The sequence below is a fragment of the Octopus sinensis genome, linkage group LG26 (genome assembly GCF_006345805.1).
Source record: "Octopus sinensis linkage group LG26, ASM634580v1, whole genome shotgun sequence".
Taxonomy (NCBI): Eukaryota; Metazoa; Mollusca; class Cephalopoda; order Octopoda; family Octopodidae; genus Octopus; species Octopus sinensis.
This window is the reverse complement of record NC_043022.1, coordinates 19,917,763-19,935,262: the sequence shown is the minus strand read 5'-3', so window position 1 is coordinate 19,935,262 and position 17,500 is coordinate 19,917,763. Positions and strand designations below refer to the sequence as shown.

The following is a 17,500-nucleotide window of genomic DNA, read 5'->3' as shown; positions in this document are numbered from 1 at the left end:
AAAAAAACCCTGCCAAAGGAAACTTAAACCTTGCTGTTGAAACCCAAAGCACCATGTGTTTATTTTTCTGTTCATGGGAGCAGAAAATCAAATTTTGAACAAACTTAGCTGTTTTATTTTAAATGAATAGAAGTGGAGATGGCAATGAACAAATGTCTTTTTTAAACACCCATGAAAGTTCAAACGCTTTTTGACATTATTTTTAACCCCCTAAAGTAAATAATGGGAAAATGATAATAATAATCCATTCTACTATAGGCAAAAGGCCTGGAATCTTGTGGGAGGGGAAAAATCGACCTTGGAGGAATTTTAAAATAAAGATGGATAGAATATCCATTTCTTTACTACCCACAAGGGGCTGAACACAGAGGAGACAAACAAGGACAGACAGACGGATTAAGTCGATTATATCGACCCCAGTGCGTAACTGGTAAAGTGTCAGAAGGCGATGAGCTGGCAGAAACGTTAGCGTGCCAGGCGAAATGCTTAGCGGTATTTCGTCTGCCGTTACGTTGTGAGTTCAAATTCCGCTGAGGTCGACTTTGCCTTTCATCCGTTCGGGGATGATAAATTAAGTACCAGTTACGCACTGGGGTCAATGTAATTGACTTAATACCTATGTCCGTCTTTGTTTGGCCCCTTGTGGGTAGTAAACAAATTGGTAAAGTGTCAGAAGAAATACTGCCAAACATTCTACATGTGTGTGGAAAACAAAAGATGAGAGGATAAAATTTATTACTGGTGTGTTTACTTGTGCATGTGTGTGTAATTGTGTGTTTGTATGTCTAATTATGTGTGTGTACATGCACTCAGAAATAACTTCCCCCACCACTTCTGTCAAAGGCTCTTCAACCACCCCATTGCAAATCTAATAGGTTTTTGTCACATGATCCTGCTTCTGTTAGTTTCTTAAACTATTTCCCTTCTTTCTTTCTATTTCTTCTTTTATACAATTTTTTTAATATTTCAAAGAAGTATATATTTAGCTTTTTATTTTTTTTGAAAAGGAAAGCAATTTCATCACAGTTATTGTTATTGCTGCTGTTATTACCATTAAAATCTTTGTTGTAAAACAAATAACTTTTGTAATGTATTATGGTAATGTTTAGGTCAAAAAAAGAAGCAAAAAAACAAACTACTGACTGCCATTTCTCATTTTGTTTTTAGTGGAACACACACACACACACACACACACACACACACACACACACACACACACACACAACACACACACACACACAATATACATACATAGTGGGGATAAGTGTGTTCTTTTTTGCCTGTTTTCTATACCAAATGTAAAAACACCATTATTTTATAATTTTTTCCCTTGTAACTGACCCCTCTGTTCAACTTTGAGGTCGACTTTGCCTTTCATCCGTTCGGGGATGATAAATTAAGTACCAGTTACGCACTGGGGTCAATGTAATTGACTTAATACCTATGTCCGTCTTTGTTTGGCCCCTTGTGGGTAGTAAACAAATTGGTAAAGTGTCAGAAGAAATACTGCCAACATTCTACATGTGTGTGGAAAACAAAAGATGAGAGGATAAAATTTATTACTGGTGTGTTTACTTGTGCATGTGTGTGTAATTGTGTGTTTGTATGTCTAATTATGTGTGTGTACATGCACTCAGAATAACTTCCCCCACCACTTCTGTCAAGGCTCTTCAACCACCCCATTGCAAATCTAATAGGTTTTTGTCACATGATCCTGCTTCTGTTAGTTTCTTAAACTATTTCCCTTCTTTCTTTCTATTTCTTCTTTTATACAATTTTTTTAATATTTCAAAGAAGTATATATTTAGCTTTTTATTTTTTTTGAAAAGGAAAGCAATTTCATCACAGTTATTGTTATTGCTGCTGTTATTACCATTAAAATCTTTGTTGTAAAACAAATAACTTTTGTAATGTATTATGGTAATGTTTAGGTCAAAAAAAGAAGCAAAAAAACAAACTACTGACTGCCATTTCTCATTTTGTTTTTAGTGGAACATACACACACACACACACACACACAATATACATACATAGTGGGGATAAGTGTGTTCTTTTTTGCCTGTTTTCTATACCAAATGTAAAAACACCATTATTTTATAATTTTTTCCCTTGTAACTGACCCCTCTGTTCAACTGTCATCCTTTTGACAGTAATAGACATTGTTGTTATTATTATTATTATTAAAAGGCTATAAATACGAATTTAGAAGATATGTTATCTTGAAGTTTGGTGACACCAAGTCTCCTCAGATCTCAAGAATCTTTCTCAGGGTCCTCGCAGAATACAGTTGGCACTTTTCTGCCAGACTGATAATACATGTCTTAATTCCAATGTCCTTCAGTGTGTTAGGTAGTTATTTGGGCATTTTTTACAATATTTACCACAGAATCAGCCATCACCCATGTGTTCCACAATCTCTTTATCATCCTGGCTACACCCTGTTATTTCTCAGTTTCTCACTTTCATTGATATCCATATGAGATTGCAAAATGAATTATCTTGCACTGTTCTTTCTGTCTTTTATGATTATATCATAATCTCATTGCGTGAATAATATGATCAGTTTTTATGGAAAAATCCTATTAGAATATTCAGTAATTTGGCTAATATCCTAGCACACTCAGTTTACTGATATAGTCATACTTGCATTTATACTCTTTTCCTGCTAGCCTACTGCACTCAGAAGATGGTTAACATTTGTTTTTTTTTTCCACATTATTTTAACATTAGCATTATTGTTATGACTGTGGATTTGCAGTGCTGTTAGAGCTTCAAACAAAATGCCATGCAAGTATTTGCTCTGGATTTTTGTGTTCTGGGTGTTAGTATAGAAACACTGATGGTTGTATTTATTGAGTACAGGATGGTGGTAGAGGGTGGCTCATTGTAGATAGGCCCATGTATCAATCCTTGTTACACAGGTAACAATCTCTCTCTCTTTCTCTAATAAATGTGTCATGTAGAATATTGTCACATGTCTGAACATCTTAACTTATTGTTAACTACTAGAGAGGCACTTTAATGTATATATCCCTAGATACATGCTTCAGGGTTGTGTTTATGTGTGTGTGTGTGTGTGTGTGTTATGTGTAAGTATATGTATGTATGTATATATATATAAGAGTCAAGACTATTGAAAAGGTTGCAAGACGCAACGAAAATTTTAGGAAAATAAAAAGACGAAATAAGTGGAAATTTTATTGGTGAGTGTGTTAAATAATAAGGTACTAAAAGAGAATGACTCTCCCCAGACACAACAGAATATGCTGCAACACATGAACTCATATAAAGAATCTTGCAAACCAAATCCAAAAACGAAATATATATATATATATATATATATATATATATATATATTCATACAGATATATAAAACACTATACATTCAATATTATTATTTCCAAACAACCTCATTGTCATCTTAATTTTTCATTTCTTTTCTCTCTTGGCAGATTTCTCATCACTCAGTCTGGAGGACGTGGACTCGGTGTCAGAGGCTGACCGTGACACCTTGGCACCGTTGCCACCACCCACCTGGAACAACCAGTATCCCTACAGCAGTTCCAGCTACCTGCCGCAAAACCTTAGCTATGTGCCACCTTACTGCTACACCAACACCGACACCACCAGTTACGTAGGCAGCTTCGTTGATGGATGTGGCGGACCTCCCAGTGCCACTGGTGGTGTGGGGAGCGGCGGTGTCGGAGGAGGCGGGGGTGGTGGAGGTGGTGGAAATGGAAGTGCAGGCAGTGTACATAGTGGCTCAGGTAAGAACATTTTTGTAGAAAATCTGTTGTTGGTTTGTTCATTATCAATGACAATCAGTGTTATTCTTGGCCCCTTTTTCTCTTACCCACCCTTTCTTTTCCTCTTCTCCATGTCCCCACTTTCAGTTTGAAGATGTATGAGTGGGTGCTAAAAAGTTCCTGGTTTTGGGTAAAAGAAAATACAGGAGGATCAATTAATTATGATTTCATCAAACATATTCCCACCTCAGACTCACACACCTATTGCAGCAGTCCTTCAATTTTTTTTAAGCCCTGTAAAAGAACTCGGAAAGTTGGGCCTCCAGCCAGACCTTTCACAATACCCTTAAAGCCAGGAACTTTCAGCACCTCCTCGCATATATACTACGATGGTAGCCAGCAACTGTTTTCTGAAATTTAAATCAGCTTCTGATCTCGTTTTAGCATCCATCTTCAGCTCACACATTTTTTATATATTATTTCTTTGACAAAGTCGCTTCCCCCTTTTCAAATACACTGCTGCCCTTTTGAATGGCCTTTTCCTTTTCTTTGTCTTGCAAGTTACTTAGTGACCTTTCTAGTGCCACTGTCATGAAAATAGTGCCTAGTAAACACTACAAAGGGGTTGGATTGTAGGAAGGGCATCAAGCAGTAGGAAGCATGCCATAGCTTGACATTGGGGCCTGTGACATCTCTTGCAGCTCATCAGATTCTGTCAAACCATCCATTCTGTTTCAAATCTTGCTGCAGTATCTTCACCACATTATGCTTGAACAACTTGTGGGGGATGAATGCCACCTCGTGCTGATGCAAATGCAGTCAATCTCATTTGGTGTGTTTCTGCGGTGAAATCCATGTCCTTTCATAGATTCATTTGTGAAAAAAGAATTCATTACCAATGCTGACTCAACAGTAAGCTTAGTGTTTTAGCAGTCTCATACCATTATCATTTGGACCATGCAATCCAACAGTAGAGAAAATTCCACGTTTGTTCTATCCAGTTGGATATTGAAGTCTTCAGTTACTATCTTAATAACATACCTGGGCATACTATCTTATAAGTAATTGATTATAGAATTTACTTTTTTTACTTCTTCCTTGATTTATCATCATCATTATTACTTTTCTAACTCTGGTTTTGTTGACACTCATGGAATCTTGCATGAGTAGCAGGATTTGCTATCTGTAGCCTATGGTACTATGCTGTTCTTTTCAACTATTTAGTATTTTTGGGATAATTCTGGCTGTGCCAGAGAGGCAAACGTTTTGTAACAGCTCTAATGGACACTCTTCTCGTTTTTGTTATGTTGATGCCTATATCTTTTGATATTGACCTCAAGGCCCTATCAATAATCAACACCATCTTCATCCTTTTTACCTACCACAGTCAAGCTGTTTTGTATTTAAGGTGATTGTTCACTTCCACTTTTTTGCATTCCGCATCTGTGAATCAAATGGGCATACTACATCAGTTATGGGCACACATGATTTACTTTGGCCATCACCACAACTAAGTCCAGTTGTGCTCGAGCACCTGGTCCATTTGAATTGGGAAATTTCACAAGATTTTGCTAGTCTCCAATTCAGTCACTCCCTGCAGTTTGTGGTTGTACCATGTCTTACCTCTCTCTAACCTCCACTTTTCACACAGTTTCAAATGCAGAACTTTTACAACCTCATCATGTTGCCTCAACATATACTGACTGGTTTCGGGCCAGTCTAGAACATTCATTCACAATATGAGCAATAGCTTCATCAAATTCATTATGTATTCAGCACAATGGAGACGCTTGTTTGGTTCTAAGACTGACCCTCCAATTTTGGCTAAAGCTTGGTCTTGTGCTGGAAATATAATGCTCGAACTGGTAGAATCATTAGCATGCTGGACAAAATGCTTAGTCGTATTTTGCCTGCCACTATGTTCTGAGTTCAAATTCCACCAGGGTCAACTTTGCCTTTCATCTTTTGGGGTTGATAAATTAAGCCCCATTGAATCACTGGGGTTGAATCACTGCCTTCAAATTTCGGTCCTTGTGCCTATAGTACAATTATTATGGTGGCGAGTTGGCAGCATTATTAGCATGCTGGGCAAAATGCTAAGTGGCAGAATCGTTAGGACACCGGGCGAAATGCTTAGTGGTATTTTGTCTGCCGCTACATTCTGAGTTCAAATTTCGCCGAGGTCAACTTTGCCTTTCATCCTTTCGGGGTCGATTAAATAAGTACCTGTTACGCACTGGGGTCGATATAATCGACTTAATCTATTTGTCTATCCTTGTTTGTCTTCTCTGTATTTAGGCCCTTGTGGGTAGTAAAGAAATAGGTATTTTGTCTTTCTTCATGTTCTGAGTTCAAATTCAGCTGAGGTTGACTTTGCCTTTCATTCTCTCAGGGTTGTTAAAATAAGTACCAAATTTCAGGCCTTGTGCCTTAAGTAAGAAAAGATTATTATCATTATTATTATTATTATTATTATTATTATCGGGAAAAGTTGGCAGATTCGTTAGTGCATCATGGAAATTGCTTAGTAGCATTTCTTCTTGTTCTTTACGTTCTGAGTTCAAACACTGCTGAGGTCAAGTTTGCCGTTCATCCTTTTGGGTCGCTAAAACAAAGTACCAATTAGATGTTGGGGTGTCAATGTCATTGACTTACTATTTCCCTTTAAATTTCAGGCCTTGTACTTATTGTAGGAAGGATTATTATTATTATTATTATTATTATTATTATTATTATATTATTATTATTATTATTATTTAACATTTCTGCTGGTGTGTGTTTGTGTGTTCACATTGTCACTTGCTATTGTCAACAAAATCTTTTCATTGAATTAAACTTACATTGAATTGGTTTTTTGTTTTTTTTTTGGTGGGGGTGAAGAGGAGAGAGAGTCATCTAAAACTTAATGTGACTCATGACCATCACCATCAACATCACTATGACAACCATCACCACCACCACCATCATCATCATCATCATTATTGTTGTCATTATCATTAAACTCTACCCAGTGTTATTCCCTTGATAGAATGGAAGGAAACCTTCTTTGAATCCTCTTTGTGGTGGTCAGCCGGACAGCACGAATGGATCATGCTCATCACTGCCATTGTCATCACTGTCATCATCATCATCATCATCATCATTTATTATTGGGAATCAATGCTAGTAGTTTACGGTTACTAGTAGTTTGCTAGTAGTCTTGGAGTTACTAAGGAACTCTTGTGTCATCATCATCATCATCATCATTGTTGTTGTCATTATGATCTTAATAAGCATGAAGATATAATGGAGTTTAGTTTTAGCTATTGTAATAAAAAAAAAGGGAACAAAACAATCTTTTTTTTTTTTAAGAGTATGTTCAGGAAGCCATCTTCCACTGCCTCAATTTTTATTTTGTCTTTTATTACATTTCCAGCAGAGATGTTTTTGTTTCTTTATTTGTTTTTTTTTTTTATGTAAATATTTTTATTCAAAATTTTACTTCTGTGAATCTGTGCATGTAATACTCTGTGTGACTGGGAAAGCGAGAGGTTAAATAAATGTTTGCCCTAGTAATTATGATGAAATGAAAACATTTGGAAAAACAGTTTTTTTTTCTTGAAACACAAACATGCACACACACACACACACAGAAGCGTGTGTATGTGTGTGTGTGTGCATGTGCACATACAGGATCACACACACACTGGCATGACATACAGATGCATGCACTTATTCATACAGACACACACATACACTGAAAGCCACTGATATACATGCAGATACACAACCACAGACACAGAGATGCACATGCTCTCACATTCACACACACACATTCAGAAATACAAACTTGCTCTGAAATTCACACACACGCACGCACGCACACACGCACACACACACACGCACACACACACACACACACACACACACACACACACACACATATACATATACATTCTCCTCTATTTCATACACACTTGTACAAACATATGCACAGCTTTTTTTTTTTAAACTAGAGTAGCTCTTTGTTATTTAGCATCAGCATAAAGCAAAGAATGAGCCTCTACCAGGCTGCTCTATTGGGTAGAAATACCAGCCAAATATCCATAGATTATATCCGGCTGTCCAATAAAGCTAGGAGGAACCAGTGTGAAATTCTGTTTGTGATTGCCTGATCTGCTAGAACTAGCAGCTATGTCTCCTTTTAAATCTCTCCCTCCTGTCAGAATCATCATCATCATCATCGTTTAGCGTCCGCTTTCCATGCTGGCATGGGTTGGACGGTGCAACTGGGGTCTGGGAAGCCGTAAGGCTGCACCAGGCCCAGTCTGATCTGGCAATGTTTCTACGGCTGGATGCCCTTCCTCACGCCAACCACTCCATGAGTGTAGTGGGTGCTTTTTACGTGCCACCGGCACAGAATAAGTTAGAGAATGTGATCCAGACTGGATGTTGGTTATGATGATGAGGGTTTTTAGTTGATCTAATCAACAGAACAGCCTGCTTGTGAAATTAACGTGAAAGTGGCTGAGTGCTCCATAGACACATCTGTTGTTAACATAGTTCTTAAGCAGATTCAGCATAATACAGAATGTGACACAGATGGGCCTTTTGAATTACAGGTACAACACATTGTAGGTATGTTACTGATAGGTTTACTCAAACCTATCGTTAACATAACCAATAATGATTACTGGAAACGGCTGTAAGCCAAAATTTACTTTAATGACAGAAAACTATGTGATGACCATTAGGGTTGATTTGTTTAAACCCTCATAGTGGTGCCCCAGCATGGCCACAGGTTGATGAATGAAAGAAGTAAAATGAAATATAAATACAAAAAGCATACCTATGAATAAGCTATACTGTGTACTGTTTGTTATTTTAACGACAAATTGATGTGGTTTGAGGGAGTTTTGACTACTATATTTCGCAGGTTGAGCAGTCAGGTAGAAGTCCTCTTGTTAACTTAGCTTTTGTTGTTGGACCCCTGGTCAGTGTTAGTTCTGACCAAGTGAACCTAAGATCAAAAATGTTCCTATTGTGACCTTCCCTACCTTGTTTTAGAACGGAATATTCAGCACTGCATTATTTGATGTTTCCCCCACCCCTTAGTCGGGTGTATGATTTGAAGAAGATCTGGCAAGTGTTTCGATCGTCGGTTGAATGAGTGTAAATGCTCTCCTCCCTTGGACAGGGTCTTCCTTATTGCCTTGATAAATAAGGAATCATAAGTTATTGAGAGATGATGATGATGATGACACTGCTAATAAAAAATATTTTCCTAATAACGATTAAGTATTTTTCATTCCAATTGTAACATTTAATACATGAAAGTTCTCTGCTCTTTTTAAAAATCTTACAAAAATAGCCAAAGGTAAGGAAGGATATTGTGCTTTACAAAACATACAAGCTTTTTTTATTATTATTATTATTGTTATTATTTTGTGGGGGGTTTTCTTTTTTGCATGGCTTGCATTTGTTTTCTTTCTTGTTCTACTTTTCTTCTTCTTTTTTTTTTTTGTTACTGCTTCCCCTTTGCTTACACATTGTTTTCTGTCTTTTTTTTTTTACTCTTTTATTATCGGAAAATTGCCATTTCTTTAAATTTTCGAAACAGAAATGTTTTCCTATTTTTAATACTTCAACCCACATCCCATATGCTGTGTATATTGACTTGAGGTGCATTTTTATCCTTCAAGGACTGACTGGATATATAAAGATTTTAATTTTGTTTACAGATTATATCTTTGATGATAATAATAATAATCATACAAAAATTGCTTAGTTGATCAAGAGGGAGGGCTAGTTAGTCAGTGTCCATGGCCTTCGCAAACTGTCCGAGGCTGCAGGTGAAACTGATACAGTTTATATTCAGCTCGACGATCTTTAAGGAAAAACATTATGGGCAGCAGTGGATTCCAGAGAATGGATGTTAATTGTGGAGCTAGGACTGGGTAATATGGTGAGTGTGAGAGCCTAGGTGAGAATAGGGAAGGGAAGTGATTCATGGGGTCTTAGATATGAAACTAGCTGGTTGCATGGAACAGAGGCTGTAGTAGCAGTATACTACTACTACTACTACTACTACTACTACTTCAAGAAAACAAAGGGTATAAGAGGCACAGGACAGTTTGTTAAAGGGTACAGATGTTTTAGCGCTAAAGTGTTAAAGCCCCTGTACCCTTCCAACTGGCCATATCTAGCCCAAATATTCAAAGGGTTTTATATTCAAACCAGGCAGAATCAGCCACATACATCTTCAGTGTTATCCTGAAAACAAACAATCACATCATGAACATTTTGATGCCATGATATAATGCATGGTTAATTGAAAACAACGTGAATGAATAAGCGTGATACTTGACAGAGTAATCTGAATGCTAAAGGGTTAGTGCTGAGGGGTCTTTGCAGTTAGATGGAGTTTCTTTTGGATTGGGGCCTTAGATATTTTTGTGTAAGTAGTAACAGTAGTGATATTCTCTGTGTATGTGTGTATGCATGTGCACACACACACTTGTATATGTGAAGGCACATGGCTCAGTGGTTTGAGCCATGTGCCTTCACGTATACAAGTATATATCATGAGGTAGTGAGTTCAATTCCTGGACTGGGCTGTGTGTTGTGTTCTTGAGCAAGACACTTTATTTTGCATTGTTCCAGTTCACTCATCTGTAGAAATGAGTTGTGACATTACTGGTGCCAAGCTGTATCGGCCCCTTTGCCTTTCCCTTGGATAACATCGGTGGTGTGTTAGTGCAAAATAATTATTAAATTGAGAATTATGAACATATTCTTTACTGAGTTATTGTACAGGAACTTGGAAACAAATAATATCCCCAAAATTTCCAATTTCCTTCTCTATATTTATTTCTTTATTACCCACAAGGGGCTAAGCACAGAGAGGACAAAAAGGACAGACAAACGGATTAAGCCTATTATATCGACCCCAGTGCGTAACTGGTACTTAATTTATCGACCCTGAAAGGATGAAAGGCAAAGTCGACCTCGGCGGAATTTGAACTCAGAACGTAACAGCAGACGAAATACGGCTACGCATTTCACCCGGCGCGCTAACGTTTCTGCCGGCTCGCCACCTTTTTTCCTTATCTATATTGTTTAGTTTTTGTGTGCTTGGTGATGCAAACAGGGGAAGAACACAAAACATGAGTATATGTATTTTTAATAATATTTAGCAGAGGGAACTGAAGGGCTGTGTGTTTTGTGCATTAAGTGCTAATGCTTGAAACTCTAGGCCCTCCAGTCACTCAGTTCCTTCTAATAAGAATGTGTGTGTGTGTGTGTGTGTATGTATACACACACACACAGACAGACATGATTATGATGCTGTGGAAGCAATACACCTTTGAAAGTTACACTTCATCCGTGTCATGGGTCAACAATAACTGATGAGAGCTGAAGAGGAAGCCGGATGTTTAGACACACAGTCAAAAATATTTACGTGTGTAGCAGTAGTAGGAGTAGCTCTGGGTCATAGATGTGAAAAGTCGTCCAATGTGGGTCTTTCTTGCACCTTTTATCTCTGTATACAGAGGCCTCTGCGACTAGCCTTGACTGCACCACCGAAACTTTACTTTTACTCCGTTCTTGAGTTTGTGTTTTACTATTTGCATGGCCTGTATTATTAAAATAGTTTGCTCTTGTGTTCTGTAAATGGCAGATTCTAATACTACCTGGCATTTCTATTGTGAATGTTGCCCTTCACTGTACAAGACTTCACTGAATGTTCCAAAGAAACCTGACTGTTTAAATCTACTGTGGGGCACTCCCTCATCTTCTCTCCATATTATTCTATTTCCTACTTTTCTACTTCAACAATCATTCTTTTATATTTTATCTTTTACTTGTTTCATTTATGCAACTGTGGCCATCCAGGGGCATCATCTTGAAGGGGTTTGGTTGAACAAATTGATCCCGGAGTTTTTTTTTTTTTTTTGGAAGTCTGGTCTTTATTTTATAGGTTTCTTTTTTCAACGGCTAAGCTCCATCAACAAACCAACACCAGTTGTCAATTGTTCAGCATATAAATGCAAAGACACACACATGCACATGCGCTCACCTACACATGATGGCCTTCCATACAGTTTTTCTCTACCAAATTTACTCATATATATATATATATATATATATATATATATATATAATATATATATATATATATATAAATCATTAGTAGTTTGGGCAAAATGCTTAGCAACAATTCTTTTGACTCTTTTCATTCTAATATAGTATGTTTACCATCGTAGTCATACTTGCGTTTATACTCTTTACATTCTGTGTTCAAATTTTGTTGATTTTGCTTTTCATCCTTTCATGGTTGATAAAAATCAGCACCAGCCAAGCACTGTGCTTTGTGTAATCAACTGATCCTGTCTCTCAATAACTTGCTTTGCCATAAGCCAAACTTTCAAACCATTATTTAATCATTTTAGTGTTGCTTTATTAATATCTGTGTAATTTAGCAGTTTGGCAAAGTGAACAATAAAATAAATGCCAGACTTTAAAACGAAAGTGCCATGCTAGCTTTTTGCTCTTGCTTAGAAGATGGTTAATACTTTTGTCTTCTTTTCCACATTACCATCATTATTATTATTATTAGTAGTAGTAGTAGCAGTAGTAGTAGTACTGGGTAGTGGATTTGCAGCATTGTTAGAGCTTCATACACAATACCTTGCAAGTGTATGTTCTGGTTCTTTGTGCTCAGAGTTTGAATCTCAGCAAAGTCGTTTTTTTCCTTTTCCTCCTTCTGAAGTCAATAAAGTACCAGTCAAAATTATTGGTACTACAATTAGAACCCATTCATAATAAGTGTTTTGCTTAGCTTGTGCATTGGGCCACATGCTAAGCAACATTTCTTCCAGCTCTTTACATTCTGTGTTCAAATTTTGTTGATTTTGCTTTTCATCCTTTCATGGTTGATAAAAATCAGCACCAGCCGAGCACTGTGCTTTGTGTAATCAACTGATCCTGTCTCTCAATAACTTGCTTTGCCGTAAGCCAAACTTTCAAACCATTATTTAATCATTTTAGTGTTGCTTTATTAATATCTGTGTAATTTAGCAGTTTGGCAAAGTGAACAATAAAATAAGTGCCAGACTTTAAAACGAAAAGAAAAAAGTAAATTACTGGGGTTGATTTGTTTGGTTAAAAACCCTTCAAGGTGGTGCCCCAGCATGGCCACAATAAATTGACTGAAACAAGTAAAAAGACAAAAAGATAATGAGTGATTTGTTCAGCTAAAGACCCTTGAAGGTGGTGCCCCATCATAGCCACAGTAACTGACTGAAACAAGTAAAAGGTTGAAAAGATAACGATTCACTAAGATTTCAATATAACACGATTAGATCTTGTAAGAACCAGTCAGAGACCCCTGACAGGAACTCTCTGATGACAACTCTCTGCATCAGTGTGTCCATATTATTTACCCTTCAGAGCTCATGCTGAATGTTTTACAAAATTCCACTCAAATTCCTGATAAGCATTTTTTTTCAAAATGAATTATGACTCACAGGTACTGTTTGAGATACGATAACAAAAGACTTAAAGTTTCTAGGCCTTCCCCCTGCACTCATTTGCTCTTCTGCCATAACTGCATGAAAATCTTTTTCTTTATTTTCCCCTTAATATCTCTTTTTGTTTTTATTTGAAATAATCATCGTTGGAAAATCCAAAAGACTTTTTTTGTGTTTTTTTTGTTTTTTGTTTGTTTGTTTGTTTTTGTAGCGAAAGACTGCACTTGTCTAATTAGTACTTACAATCATTTGCGCAAACTTTGGGAAAATAAGAATAAACAAATCTCTCATCAACATCATGCGAATTGTCGAGGAAATGTGCGACAGACAAGCACCCAGCATGTTGACCGGGAGCAAGTCTGCAGAGCAAGCTCGATGTATAGCTCGGGTTTGTAATATCGTTTCTGTTTTTGTTTCCGTTTTTATTTGATTTTGATTTAACCTTTATTAAAAAAAAAAAAGACACAAAACCATTTCTTTCCTCCCATCTATCTAACATAGATTTTCATAGTCAACGGCTTAACCTTAACCCTAAACTCCTTTACCAGTCCCCGTTCGTTTTCCCAGCACAAGCACCACCCTCACCTCACCCCACCTGATATGTTCATCAGAAGACTGTCTGTGTGCTTGCTCAACCTGCTACATGTGTGATCAAATGGCCCCTTGAATTACCACAGAGCACCTTAGAGCTGTCATGGGTGGCCCATGGTCTATGGGACTTCCTGAAGGGCATGCTTAACAAAATATTACTTAGAATCTTTATTTTTGTTTTTAAGTATTGCAGCCCAGCATTTGATTCACCATTTCTCATGCAGCCTGTTTCATGAAAAATAGTTGCCCCTCTCTAAAAAAACAAAAACAAAAAAATGAAGTATGGTTTATTAGACAAAGGCAATGGCCCACATTTATATTTTTATTTGTTTATTATTTTACATTTGTCTTATCCCCCCCCCCAACCACCATTTCTGTTGCTTAGACTATTGTGTCATGATTTAATTTCTGTTTAACCTTTAGCATACTGAAGGTGAATCATGCTGCCATACAAGTTATCTCCCCAGGCACACTGTGTTGCATTGAGAGGGGTGAAAACTCCTACTGCAACAGGATTTACCTTCTGTGTGCTAAAGGTTAAAGCAGAAATTGAATAAAACATGACACAACAACCTATCTAAAAGCTATCAGCTGCTCAGTGACCCACAAAAAAATTTGATAACGTTTGAGGCCCTTTGGCCTTAAGCGTTTAAATGGACCACAATGTGAATGCTAAGAGGTTAAACAAGCTATATCCAGCGCAAATATTCTACCAGATCTAATCTCTCACACTTACCTTACAATGTCATTCTAAAAATAACCAATGACATCAATGAAATCTTGGAGCTATGAGATAATTCATGACTATTGAAAGCAATGCAAATAAATAAATATGAAATTTGACAGTAATCTGAATGGTGGATGGTGAGAGAACACATGAGTGAGCAACTTGAGAACTGTGGCGCATCCATCACCAATCCATGCGTTTGATAATGTCTCCCTAGAAAGACAGAGTGACCTTGGCTTTCAATCAAAGGTCTGATTGATCTGGGGCTGAACTGGTGCTAAACAGTAACAGTAACCTATTCCCTTTTAGCCCTACCCCACACCATCCCATCGCCACAACTATCCAGCTCTCCTCATGTCCTAGTAGGAGCTGTCTCTATGCGGTTGCTTAGCCTTCTCGATACAGAACCCTAATCTCCCTCAAATCACTCCATATCATCATTAAAAAGACACAAACTGAAAAATAGGAAAGACATATTGTGTAAAGTAATTTGAGATGCACTGTGTATGATGTAAAATATTTGGGCTGGATATGGCTGGTTAACATGCTAAAGGGTTAAAAAGGACTCGTTGAGCACTGCCCTAGCTCTGCCAAAAAAATGGGATGGTCAGAATTAGGTATTATTGATTATAGGTATATTTAGTTAGAAGACGGTGACCTGGCAGAAACGTTGACACGCCGGTCCAAATGCCTAGCGGTATTTCATCTGCCGTTACGTTGTGAGTTCAAATTCCATCGAGGTCGACTTTGCCTTTCATCCTTTCGGGGTCAATAAACTAAGTACCAGTTACGCACTGGGGTCGATGTAATCGACTTAATACCTATGTTTGTCCTTGTTTAGCCCCTTGTGGGTAATAAAGAAATAGGTATATTTAGTTAGTGTTGGCTTGGGGTTGAATAATATTGCCCAACAATTTTAACATTTTATTTTAATTTTTGTTGACTTCTACAACTGCATCAACCCATAGGATTTTGGGGGAGGAAAAAGACATGTAATTCCTTAATTCTCAGCCCCTTCATCTTCTGGAGTTTTATTTTTTTTCAATTTTTATTTAGCATTCATTCTTTAGTCCCTCACCCACCCCCCTCCATATCGCCACATCCACCTCCACTCGGTGGAGACTTTTGTTCTTTCCGTTTTTATTCCCTTTTTCACCTTCTGTCAGTCTGGGAAAACTTTGCTGGCGCATCACTTGCTGCTTTCATCTGTTACTTCAACAACTAACATCTCCACTATTGCAGCCCCTAATTTCCCATAAACTGCTGTTTGCATCTCAGCATTCTTATAACTTCTCCCACCTGTTTTTACTTATCATTTTAAAAAAATTATATTCTTATTTTAAGCTCTTTGGTTAGATAAAGAGCCTACATTAAATTTCTTTAAATAGAAGAGATCATTTCACAATTTGCAAAGAAGAGACAGCAATGATGAGAACATGTAGTAGTATGCTTAGTGAAATGGCTATTGCTATTGAACTCAACACCATCTGGGGTATAAAGAAAGAAGAAGAAAAAAAAAACCTGTATCACTTTCCAAGCATTTGGTATAAAAGAATGCAGGGAAAAATATAAATATTGAATTTGATACACAGCATTTAGGAATGGACAGAAGTTTGCTAACATCTATATTATCGAGAAAATCTGCATTTCCAACCCCTTCATTTTCAATCTTCAACCAAAAATCTGAAGTATTCTCAACTTGCCAGGATATGCTAAAATACTTTTGATTAACTTCAAAGCAGAACTGCCTAATGCTTGATGGAAAGGGCTCTGCATCATTGACCAATTAGAGAGGTGCCAACACTTTGCAAATATCCTAATTGCTATTTTATTTCTCCTTATTTTAGACTCACTGATCAGCAGGGATGGCTGTAAGGTCAGTCACATCAAACCTATAAGTATGACAAAATAACCCTGTTTACCAACCCAACATGCAATTATTACAGGCTCTACATATTTCTAACGTAGGTGTGTATTGAGCACTTTTGGGTTTTGTAAGAAAAGACAAACAAAACTGATACCACATATTATATAAACTTATTTTCATTTTATATTTTGACTCTACTGCTTCCAATTTGCTGCATGTGTGTATATATATGTATATATAAATATATATATATATATGTATGTATTTGCTTGTGCTTTTCTGTTTTTTTTTTTTTTGGCTTAGCTGTCTTCCTTCAGCTCAATTAAACTTCCAACAGCTTATCTGCTAATACGCATGCTTCTACTAAAATATACCTTGTCTATATTGCACTTCATTTCAGTCTGACTGCTGCTGTAATAAATAAAATGAAATGTATCTCTTGCGTTCTTGCTGGTGTTCCAAATAAACTCGGTTTAGAAGTAGATGGCTGGAGAAATACACACAGGAAAGGCTTCGGGGTGGGGGTACTGTGTGCTACACAGTTTTTGCGGATGTTTTGATCAAATCCTTTGGGTGTTTTCCATTGGTTCATGACTAGAAATGCATATATTATTTATTTATTTATATGTATGTGTGTGTGTGTATATATATATATATATAGACATATATAGACATGTGCACATGCACACACACTCTCACATGTATGTGAAGGCACATGGCTCAGTGGTTAGGGTGTTACACTCATGATTGCTAGACTGTGGTTTCAACATTTGGGTGTCACATTGTGTTCTTAAGCAAAACGCTTCATTTCACTTGCTGTAGTTCATGTAACCCTGTGACAGTATCCTTCTGATCAGGGGATAAATGTTGGCCTGCTAACTTAGGGGGTGGGAGGGGGGTCATCATTCTAAAGCTAAAACTAAACCAAGTGCATTGTGACCAGCAGTGTATAACATCTGGTAAGTCTGGCCGATCTCATGATATATAATAGAAGTCAACTTGTGATCGGGTAAGACCACTTAGAAAGTCCATGCAAACATTCGCAGGAGTGGCTGTG

The 17,500-nt window shown here is 37.2% G+C and overlaps 1 protein-coding gene across 5 annotated transcripts in view; it reads left to right on the top strand.

The window, feature by feature from the left end:
• Positions 1–17,500, top strand: part of LOC115224765 (segment polarity protein dishevelled homolog DVL-3) — a 245,450-nt gene that overhangs the window by 194,641 nt on the left and 33,309 nt on the right. For 3 of the 5 annotated variants that reach the window (XM_029795670.2, XM_029795671.2, XM_029795669.2), the window contains 2 exons: positions 3,453–3,767; positions 13,470–13,646. In XM_029795670.2, coding sequence (XP_029651530.1) covers positions 3,453–3,767; positions 13,470–13,646 — 492 coding nt within the window. Of the gene's footprint in view, positions 1–3,452; positions 3,768–9,096; positions 9,103–13,469; positions 13,647–17,500 lie in introns of all 5 variants that reach the window. The other 2 variants (XM_036513828.1, XM_029795672.2) reach the window with 2 other exon arrangements.